This window comes from Nicotiana sylvestris, chromosome 11 (genome assembly GCF_000393655.2).
Source record: "Nicotiana sylvestris chromosome 11, ASM39365v2, whole genome shotgun sequence".
In the NCBI taxonomy this organism is placed as follows: Eukaryota; Viridiplantae; Streptophyta; class Magnoliopsida; order Solanales; family Solanaceae; genus Nicotiana; species Nicotiana sylvestris.
Window position 1 is genome coordinate 85,967,684 of NC_091067.1, and position 12,336 is coordinate 85,980,019.

At 33.9% G+C, this 12,336-nt stretch overlaps 1 protein-coding gene across 1 annotated transcript; it reads left to right on the forward strand.

Moving 5' to 3' along the window:
- Positions 1-4,767: 4,767 nt before the first annotated feature.
- LOC138882022 (uncharacterized) lies at positions 4,768-5,988 on the forward strand. Its single transcript, XM_070162330.1, has one exon. It carries the CDS (start codon positions 4,768-4,770, stop codon positions 5,986-5,988), a length of 1,221 nt encoding a protein of 406 aa, XP_070018431.1.
- The last annotated feature ends 6,348 nt before the right edge of the window (positions 5,989-12,336 follow it).

The window sequence follows — 12,336 nt, forward strand, 5'->3', positions numbered from 1 at the left end:
AACTAGAAGATAGTTTAACCGAAATGGTTAGAATAACAAAAGAAAACGAAGAAATAGATAGAAAACGAGAAATTAAAGAAATACAACAACAAGCTAAAGAAAAAATACAACAGATAGAGGAAGTAAAGAACACTAAAATAACAGAATTAAAAAAAGAATTAGAAATGCTAAATCAGTTATTTACAAATAAACTAAAAGAAAAAAAAACGTAAAGAAGAAGAACAAGAGCTAAGACTGACAAATGAGATAGAAAAATTTAAATTACAGTTAGAAGAGGTACAGGATAATCCACCAAATATAAGCATAAACGAAATAAATGACCAAAGTGATAACGACAAAGATCTAGGAGAAGACTATTCAGAAACAAGTGAGACATACACAGAACTTATAGAAAAAACAGAAAAGATAAAAACAAATCCAGAAATAAATACATGAGATATGACCGAGGATAAACCAAGCACATTAGGGGTAAAAAATCCAAGACAACTAAACTCAACCTATTACAGAGTAAGTTATGATTCATATGATAGGAACAAAACATTATGGGATAAAAGGCTAAATAGGAAATGGACACCAAGACAGATAACTGAACAATGTAATTTTTTAGATCTAGATTGTGTAGCAGATATAAATAAAACAATCCAATTGTGGATAGGATATATCTCAAAACAACTAATAGATAATAAAATAGTAATAGCTGAAACACCAGGATATATAGAAAGAACACTCATAGGAACAGTAAAACTATGGTTACAAAATTTAACAAGTGAAAGCTTAGATACATTAAGAAGTAATAAAAAACTTGATGGTACAGCTGCAACAACAGTTACAGATATATTGAATAAATATGAAATAGCAATAAGAAATGAATTTAGTAGTATGACAACAGAAGTAGAAGAACAAAATAAAGAAAAGACTACAAATAGAAATTTAATGACAAAATTAGCAAATATGTAATATGTGTTATATAGACGAATATACTTGTGCATTTAGAAACTATTATTATAAAGGAACATATAGTCCGGATGAAAGTAAGGAAATAAGAAAATTATATTTTACCAAATTACCAGAACCTTTTAGCTTAAAAATAATAAAAAATTGGAATGAAGCAGAACTAGCAGATACTTTAGGAGCTCGAATAAAATTTCTACAAAACTGGTTTATAGAATTATGTGAAAAATATAAAGAAAATATCAAAATAGATAAAATATTAGTAAAAAAATTGGCATGCTGCAAAAATAGAATAGCACCCCAATTTGGCTGCACAGATAAATATTACAAAAAAAAAGGAAAGAGAAAAAGATATAAATCCAAATATAAGTATAAGAAACCAAGAGGAAGATATTATGTAAAAAATTACAAACATAAAAAACCATATAGAAAAAAGAAAAAACTAACAGAATGTATTTGTTACAATTGTGGAAAGCTAGGACACTTAGCTAAAGATTGCAAATTACCAAAAAACCCAAAGAAGAAACAAATTACCGAAATAATGATAGAAAATGATAAATATACACAAATAGAGTATATAGATTATGAATCAGGAAGTGAAGACAGCATATATGAGATATCAGAAAATGAATTCTCAGAAAATGAGAAGGATATAAATAATAATATAATAGAAGAATAAGACGAAGATAATTATGACTGAAAAAGATATACAAATCATACAACAAGAAGAACACCAAGATGAACAATCTTCAGAACAAGAAATAATATTTGACACCACCATATTTGAACAAATAAAAGGAAAAGAATTGGATCTAAGCATAGACAAAATACTAGAAGTACCAACAATAAAGAATTGGTTTAAAAGACAAAAAGAAGAATACTATGTAGTAAGCCAAAGAGAACATATAATAGACTGTAAATACATTAAAGGTAAAGCAAGAATACCAATTTTAAATAAAAAACTATTAAATAAAGAAATACAAGATATAAAAGCAAAAAACCCAATAAAATACGTACATTTAGGAGGAACAAAGATACTAATAAAAGCATATTTTAGAGAGGGAATAGATACCCCTATAGAAATATACTTGGGAGACGATAGAATTGTACAACTTATAGAAAAGAGTATAATAAGTGCAGTAAGAGGTAACTTAATATACCAAAAATTTAAATTCATAATAAGTGTCAACTATTCAGTGGCAATAGATGATAAAAATATAGATAAATCATTAGTGCTATACTGGAAAATGTCTGGAATAGAACTAGCACTAGGAAGTAAGATATTCACAGCAAGATGTAAAAATCTATATGTTTTAACAACAAAACATAAGATAACAACTAAAAATAAAATAAATAAAATTAAAATAGAAAATTCGTTCGAAAGAATAATATCAGTTATAGACAACAATGATTATAGTTATAAAGAAAGGGATATAGAAGAAGACTTAGAAATAGTAAAAGAAAGGTTGAGCACATCAAAACGAACAAGTAATGAGATACCGGAGGCATCATCAAGAATAAGTACATCAAGAAGAATAGATTACATAACTCCACAAAAATTAATAGAACAAAAAAATAGAAGAAATAAACTCACATCATTATTATATAACAGGAATAATGGACCAAAGAAAATATTTAATATTAATAAATACAGGACAAGAAGAGAATTATGTTATAAGAGAATTAATACTAGAACAAGAGATAGTAACAATAGAACAGCAAAATTCAGAATTACCAAAAGCATTAAGAAAAAATGAAGAAACAACTGAAAAGGAATTAATTATTGGAGGAATACCAATATTAATAAATTTTAAAATATATCAAGGAGATAAAAACATTACACTAGGAATAAAATGGTTAGAAAAAGTCAAACCATATAAATTTAGAAGATAGGCAATTAACAATAAGTTATGAAAATAAAAAGATAATAATCAAAAGAACCTTAATATAATGCCAAAAATATATATACTTGCCAAAATAATAGTAGAAGGATATTATAATAGATATTATACACTTATGATGGATACAGGAGCAGAAGCTAACATGTGTAAACATAATTGTCTACCAGAAAATAAATGGGAAAAGCTAAAAAAAATCCATAGTAGTAACAGGGTTTACCAATGAGGGAAGTATGATAACATACAAAGCAAGGAATCTAAAAATACAAATATAGGATAAAATATTAACCATAAAAGAAATATATAGTTATGAATTCACAAATAAAGATATATTATTAGGAATGCCATTTTTAGATTAGTTATTCCCACATACTATAAAAAAACACATTGGTGGTTTACTACTCCGTGTAAGCAAAGATTAGGAGCAAAAAGAGTAAATAATAAATTGAGAAAAACAACACCCTGGATTAAGGGAAGTGAAAAAATTACCCAGAAATTAGAAAATATGACACAAAGCAACCATAATATAGAAATAATCATTTTCTCAATAAACAAGATAAAACTACTCCAAGATAAATTAGAACTACTATATAATGATAATCCACTACAAGGTTGGGAAAAACATAAAACAAAAATAAAAATTGAACTAATAGATGAAAATAGTATAATAACACAAAAAACCTTTGAAATACAATTTTAATGATCTAACAGAATTTAAAATACACATACAGGAATTATTAGACAATAAGTACATACAAGAAAGTAATAGTAAACACACTAGCCCAGCATTTATAGTAAATAAGCATAGCGGACAAAAACGAGGAAAAAGTCGTATGGTTGTAGATTATAGAAATTTAAATGTAAAAATGAAAACATATAATTATCCGATACCAAATAAAATACTAAAAATCAGACAAATACAAGGATATAACTATTTTAGTAAATTTGACTGTAAATGAGGATTTTACCATTTAAAACTAGAAGACGGATCTAAAAAGTTAACAGCATTCACAGTACCACAAGGATTTTACGAATGGAACGTATTACTATTTGGATATAAAAATGCACCAGGTAGATACCAACATTTTATGATAACTACTTTAACCAATTAGAAAATTGTATAATATATATATAGATGATATACTGTTATATTCTAGAACAGAGAACGAACATATAAAACTACTAGAAAAATTCATACACATTGTAGAAATATCAGGAATTAGTTTAAGTAAAAGGAAAGCAGAAGTAATGAAAAATCAAATAGAATTCTTAGGTATACAAATAGATAAAAATGGAATAAAAATGCAAACTCATATAGTACAAAAAATAATTAACTTAAACGAAACACTTGATACGAAAAAGAAGTTACAATCATTTTTAGGATTAGTTAACCAAGTAAGGGAATATATCCCTAAATTAGCAGAAAACATAAAACTACTACAGAAAAAATTAAAAAAGGATGTAGAATACCATTTTGACGAAAAAGATAAAATACATATAAAGAAGATAAAAAATATGTGTAAGAAATTACCAAAACTATATTTTCCAGATGAAAAAAGACAGTTCACATACATAGTAGAAACTGATTCTAGTGACCACAACTATGGAGGAGTTCTAAAATATAAATATGATAATGAAAAAATTGAACACCATTGTAGATATTATTCAGGATCATACACGGAACCACAATTAAAATGGGAGATAAATAGGAAAGAATTATTTGGATTATATAAATGTTTGTTAGCATTTGAGTCATATATCGTTTATAACAAGTTTATTGTAAGAACAGATAATACACAAGTAAAATGGTGGATAACACGGAAAGTACAAGATTCAGTAACTACAAAGGAAATAAGAAGTCTTGTATTAAATATATAAAATTTTACATTTACAATTAAAGTAATAAGGACTGACAAAAATGTTATTGCAGACTACCTATCAAGACAAAGGTACCCAAACTGATGAAAGCCAAGAAACAAAAGATTTATTTGCAATCATTACTACTCTATCTTTACAGATGGATGGTATGGGAAAAAGATTACAACGGATAGAGAAAAGCCAGCCAAGTCAGCAGCATGACAATAAAGATGCGGAGCTAAGTCGATCGGAAGACTCAAAACTTCCAGAGTTAGAAGGAGACGTTGGGAAACTCCAAAAAACCCATAACAAAGTTTGTTTATATACAGCTGCAGGTACAAGTAAACAAGTTAACAAGAAGCCACATACCAATGTCAATTTAAATAACATATTTGATAAACCAATTACTCCGAAAAGGCCAAAAGAAACAATAGTTACAACACCACAAACCTCAACCTATGCCAACAGCCTACACCAAAATAAAAAAATATACAACCATATTACCCAGACCTATATTGAAAATATATACAAAATTCAAACATTTATATACCTTAACCCCAGAGCAACTACTACAACAGATCCAACACAGGACTATATAACCCAAAAACTCCAAGGATATAATAGGCTTATTGCACAGCCAAAAACTAGAGCCAATTTAGTAAAAACATGTTACAATTACGGATTACTTAGCACGGTATATACCTATGATGGGGAAGAGATAAATGGAATACCAGAGCTATATAAAGCATTTATTACATTTAAAAGAATTACAAAAGGAAACCTATTTTTTATAAAATTCTATACAGCACCAGCTGAGATACTATACGATGAAATAAAACCTATTATACAGGTTGTAAAAATAGGATTGACACGAGATATGATAATACCAGAAGAAATAGAACAACAACCAGAAATACCAAAAATCGAGATACCAGGTTTTTACGCCAACAAAAGAATAATTGGAATAGCAACTATTATCCAAGAGCTAGCCAACAATTATTTACAAGAAAATGCTATCTGGAGCTACTACTCAAGAGATCAACTAATGATATATGCGAATTCAAGAGAACTACGACAAGGAGATTTGGATGAAGTCCAAAAATGGATTTTATCATTACTAAAACCAGAGATACAACCAACTACAAGAGCACTAAAGAAAGGATTTATTTCCAATGAATTATTGACAAGATACTACAAATTAGTAGGGCACAAATACCCAGATCATATATGTTCAAAATGCAACGGAGAAGATAATCAAGTACCAGAAGTACAACTGGAATGAAGATATCAGCCTAAAGACAAAAGAAGAAGACAGATATTGCAAACAGATAATGTAAAAAGTCATAAAGTAAATAGTACAAGTCATATCCATGAACAGTAAAGGTCGTTCATGAAGAGTCATTTGTGAATAGTAAGAGTAATTCATATAGTACGAGTCATATTCATGAACAGTAAAGGTCGTTCATGAAAAGATGATTGTGAATAGTAAGAGTCATTTAAGTATGTAAAGAGTCGTTTGTAAACAGTAAGAGTCATTTAAAGTTTTCTATATATAGTTTGTAAATAAGAGGAAGAAAGGACACACCCTCACCTTCTCTCTTATCTTCTCTCTCTTATAAGAAATATCTGAGTTATATACAAGTCTCTTTAACAACTATGGAACATTCAAACGAGTTACAAGATCAGGTAAGTTTATTCATAATCATGTCTAACTAAACTTTTATATTTCTTATAATCTCTTGAATATCATAATTGTTTATCATGTTATAGTACTGTTATAAAGAACATCTTGAGAAAGTTTGCCATGTCTAATAATGCTGAGAGTAGTTAAGCCCAGACTATGCCATCCTAAGGTCGAAACCGGTAGGCATGGAAGCCGTTTAGGGGAGTAGACAGAGTTGAGGCGCTGTTGGGGTAAATGATTGAAGCAAGAAAAACATGGTAGTGACCAGAAAAGATTGTTCAGTATATTTTATTAAAAAATGATAAACTCTATGATAAACAAAGAGGTTAGAGGGAATATGTTTAGTAAATACATGATAAGAATAAGGAAAAATAATAATCTTATGAGCAACCACACTTATTTACTAGATAGTAATAATGATTACAAAATACTCATATTATATACCTTGAACCAACTTAATAACGACATTAGGAGAAAAATTTACGATATTTTAGTTTCTTTTGAAATAATTAACATAATGGAACAAGGATATACAGAACTAATTCTATCAGAAGAAATAGATATCTTAGATTTATATGAACTAGACTTATATTCAGATTAATGATCAACTACGAATATATCAAGCACTGGTTACAAACTTTAGAAAATATAAATTTATTGTCTAAATTTTTAAATGAAAATATAGAAGAATATCAAAAGACCCAAGATATCCAATACTTAGAGTATATAGGAGAAAATATAAAAGAACTTTCAAAGTTAATTCCGCTTACCACAAACTACTTACAAAATTGTCCATGCTCACCCAACTTGTCCATTTCTTTGAATCCTGGCTGATGTACCAAGATAAGGCATCGCCTTTCAGGCTCCTCATGAACAGCTTCATGTGGATCTTCTCGTCCCTTCCAACTCCTACTAGCTTATCATAATACATTCTTAGATGGACCCTTGGATCACCTGTACCGTCGAACATCTCGAACTTGGGAGGATTGTACCCCTCCGAGAGTTCAACATCTGGCCGAACACAAAGATCTTCATAGTTCAACCCCTCAACGTTTTTGCTACCTTCGACGCCCTGGACCCGGCTGGTTAACTTCTAAAATTCAGCGGCCAAATTCCTGATAAGGGAGTCTTTATCGTTTGAGTCAGATGCACCTGAGATTGGCTGGGGGTAGTGGGGTATAGTGTCCACAAAGACAAGAGTGTTGGGGAGGTGGTTGTTTGTGGTGTTTTGCAGTTCAGGAATGAGCAGTGGAGTGTTATTGCATGTGGTGTAGGCTTGGGTGTGAGCGGGTTGTACTGGTGTTTGTGGGGTGTTCTGTGAAGGTGTGGGGTTCTGGTTGTTAACATCAGGAGCGGCAAGAGTGAATGATAGGCTTGCCAAGTTCCGGACTTGATCCAATTCCTCCCAGAATTTCAGCAATATCTGCTCAAGATGAGCGGCAGTTCCCTTGGTAATTGGAGTATTCTGAAAAGTCTCCTCAATTTCCTTTCTAGCATTTGCATCTCTCATTTTGCTTTTGCTCCTGTTTCTGATATGACTTGGAGGAGGAGGAGGAGGTGGAGGGCCCTTAGATCTCGTACTGTATGGTGATGGTGCCAGAATGCACGAACTAACCTTTGGGGAGGGGGATAAAAAAATAAAATAAAAATAAAAAGGTAAAAAGTTAGTGCGGATTCTGAGAAAGAAAATACTGCGATATTTAAACACGTCGTGCATGAATATATGTCGTTTCCTAATTTGGATGCCTCATTGTGTCCGAGGTAGGCCTAGCAACAAATTAAATTTGGAGAACTCATAATGCTAAATGCCTCATTTTATTGATAAAAACAAGACGAGTCTTAAAACAACTGAATATTAAAAATATCACCAATGGCCAGTGGCCTTATTACATTATGAAAGCAGAAAATAAAAGTCCTACTACTTGGTCCCAGAAGGACCTTCCCCAGATCCGGTATTCTTGTCTCACTCGTACAGCTGCACCAGCTTGCGCAATCCTAGCAATAAGTAGGCTCGGGACAAATGCCCGCCCATATTTCCCTCGGCATTTTGGTAGTATTCGATCCTCTTCAAGAACTTTTCTTCCAATTCTACTAGATCCCGCTCCAGATACCCTAATCGCTTGTTGGCGTTAACATCCATATCCTTCCATCCGTCGATCAGCTTCTGGTGGGCTTCCTGTATTTCTTGGTGCTCATTTTCACACTCTCGAATTCTCTTGCGTAGTTGATTGTACTTAACCCGTGCTTCAGTTTTCTCGTCGATGATTCTGTGTCCGTGAATGAACCCAGGCTGACCCATACCAATGTGATTATCTTCAAGCCAACCCGAATAGTGCGGCAAACAACCGGCGTGATACCTATCTGGCTCAATAGATTCTTTCCCCAAAATGATCTTGCAATGCCACAGGTGCTGAGCTTGGCATTTGTGAGGGCTATCATTGTCATGGAAATCAGCCTTAAAGTGACTCATCTTGTCGACCCTTGGTATGACTTGCTTTCTCCCAGCCTGCCTCGTGGCCCGGAGGGGAGCATAGGGATAAGTTCCCCTTAGTCCAATGAGTATGAGAAATGCGTCTCGGGATCGAACAATCAACTCTTCCGTAGGGAACCACTCAACCATCTATTGTACCTGGTCCTCCTTCAGATTCTCAAATAGCTCTACCCATCCTCCGGCGTCCTCTGGCTGAGCGAACATGTTAGGCATATAGTTCATACGCCTTGGCTGGTGGAAGGCAATGTGATCATCCCAGTCTCTGCGCAGAATCTCCTACTGGTATTCTCCCTTATGGAGGTGCTCCATGAGCCAGAGTTGAAGTAGTAAATTGCATCCCTCAAAATGACTAGCCCTTCGCTGACAGTTATCCAGGGCTCGGTATATCTCCGCGATAATCATGGGCACTATGCTGAAAGGCTACCCGCCAATCCCTTCCATCAGAGTCTTAGTTACCATGGCCAGTCTGGTGTGGATCCTAGCCTTCTTCATAGGGAACACTATCATCCCCAAGAAGCAAAACATGAATACGAAGACCCTCCTGTGAATATGCCCCAGTGAGGTGAGGGCAAATTCATCCGAATAAGTGTGTTATGACCTGCTATGGCCATATCTCTTATACAGATAGTCGAATGGGATGTACGAGTCTTTCAAACATGTCAAGTCTGGGTTCTTCTTCAGTCCCATCATCTTAAGGAAACCCCTACCTTTGCGATTTTCTGGCATAAGCATACCCGGAGTCTCCCAAGGGATACCAGCTAAACCTCCTATTTCTTCCAGCAAAGGAGTAATTTCAAGGTCCCCGAAGCGGAACACGGACCTGTCACTATCCCAGAATAAAGTTGCAGCCTTTAAGATTTTGTTGTCAGGCTGGACTTCTAGAAAAGAGGGCAGATTCCCTAGGTATTTACGGACGAGTGTCTGATCACTGGAGTGGAGGTCCTCCCACCAATTTAGAAGCATTGGATGAATGTTGGCTACCATGCCAAATCTGGGGACTTTGTGCCTCATTTTCTGCAAAATAGAGTGTTAGACCCTACCCCACCAGACTCGACTATTTAAACCAATAATTAGCATAGCAAGCATTTTGTTCTCCAAATAAATGCACAGAATATGGTGGTGTCCGTTTGGGTTTCAACGAAACCTAGTGGACTTTGGACAAGGCTATCTTAATGAGTCATTATGTGGACAACATAACTGACTCGACTAGGTTTGACCATGATGCATGCACAATTTAAACAGAGTAAGGTTCCTATTGGGGTATTAGACAGGTACCCTTGAGCGAACAACTCAAGAGGGAAAGGCACGGAACCGTCGACTGCACCGCTGATTGACTGGTTTTACCGCAAATAAGCCTTTGCCGAATTTAAAGGGTGATAATATTGGAAGAGCGCAACCACTCATTATAAGCGTTGCTATGGTATTTGTTTGGCACGAGTGAAGTATGATGTTGAAGATGCAGTTTACAAGAATGAAACAAATTGACATGTATTTCCACGTTCATAAGATAAATGATTACAATAATTGCAGTAATTAAAACAATATTGTAATAAAGTGGTAAAGGGAAGCAGTTAAAGAAAAATAAAAAGACATGAAGAGCCAAGTCAGTTTCATAGCGAAAGAATAAAAGACAGTAAATAAAGAAATTAATGAGATAGTAAAGTCACAAGCAACGTGCAATGGTAAAAGCCTAAAGAAATCTCCAATGGTTTAGAAATGAATTCAAAAGAGAAACAGACCACCGAGTTGTAGTTAAACGCAGAACGAGTAATTTAAAATAGACTACCGAGTTGTTCCAATCAATTGTTACTACTTTTAGACGAGGCGAGTTTGATTTTTAAAAACTCCTATAGACATGGTCTCTACGAGTCATTTGTTTTAAACCCTCTTGTAAATAGATGCTGATTTGATTAATCCTAAAAGTTTGCCTAATATTGTGAATATGCACATTCCTATAGGCATGATTTCTATATGCAAGATTGCAGAAAGTTAAACGTTGTCTCCTATAGGCATGATTTCTATAGGATTGTATCAGAAACATTGAACAAAAAATTAAAATCCTAAAGCATGGTCTCTACCCTTACTGATGTAAGAAAGTAAAGCCCCTCCCACACCCTTTTACTATACTCCCCGAGTTCGTACAACTTATTACAGCCCAGAAAAAAGATAAAGAGTACATCAAAGACCAACAGCTAGATCCGAGCAGCCTAATTCAATCTTAATGTCTAATAATATGTGAATAACCAATTCCGAATCCAGATTTCCAAAGCCTTCTCTTTATCCAAGGTATTTCAAAGTTCCAAGGAATCTCAAGGATTCCCGGCATTGCTTACACCCAGGATACCATTAAAAGAATAGTGCAGTGTGGAAGAGCCAGCCCTCAGGCATCCAAGTTCAGTGGGAACTCAAGGGTCCCAAAGCATGGCTTGCAAGAGGGGGGCAGAACTTATAGCTAGGAGTAAGTGCAAAGTGGAAAGGGAATTGGGGAACCATAACAAATGGTGGTCGTGCCTAGCCACAAGTGCAAGCTGGCACACCCCTAGCCACTTGTATGGGTTAAACAACTTAAGAGCAGACCTGAGTCTAGATGGTGATTAGGACACCACCAGACTCAAATCAGGCTCAGCATATAAAGGGGAAAAGGGAAGTGGGAATTGATTCGAGTAAAGGGTTCAAAAGAACCCAGTTCAAAGTCATGGGCAGCAATAACAGAGTGCTGTCATGGCTAGAACTGTACTCTCATACAAAGGGGAAAAAGGGAAGGGGTTCGCATAGAGAGGCATTTACAGAAACACAAAGAAAGAAATAAAGCATAGCAGACTAGGAGTAAAATAAACACATAGTGGAGGGGCATTATTTTAATTAAGAGGAACATACCAGTTGCAAATACTAGAATAATAGGACAATAAGAGCAAGTAAACAGCCAGAAGTCAGCAGGAACAAACTCAAGTTCTTCAGCAAATATTTGAGAGTTCAAAAGGAACTCAAGAATGTTTCAGGCAGTAAAAGAGAAGAAGAGCAGAGTGCTCAGTATTAGAAGTAGAGAAAACAGCAGTAGAGAAAATATTGAACTTGTGTAGTGTTCAATTGGAGTCTGAAGTGTGTCTGAAAGTTTTGTGTAGTGTCTTGTTTTTATAGTGCAGAAAACGAGTAAGCAAAAGGCAAGAAAATAGTTTGCAATCAATCATAGAAGGTCTCCCTAAGGTTAAGAGATTTGATTTCAAACGGGCATGAGACAATTAAGGAAAGAAGAATAATTAAAAACCTTTCCAAAGTAACATAACATAGGTAAATACATAGGAATTATTTAAGGCAAAAATCCTGTGGTACATGATTTGTGAGAAATAAGGCAAGTAGATCAATCAAACAACCAACAATTTGTTCAAATGAACTTAGTCAAAAAAAGGGTGAGGAAAAGATCAATTGGGAAAATCAGTAACAAATCAATCGAGCCT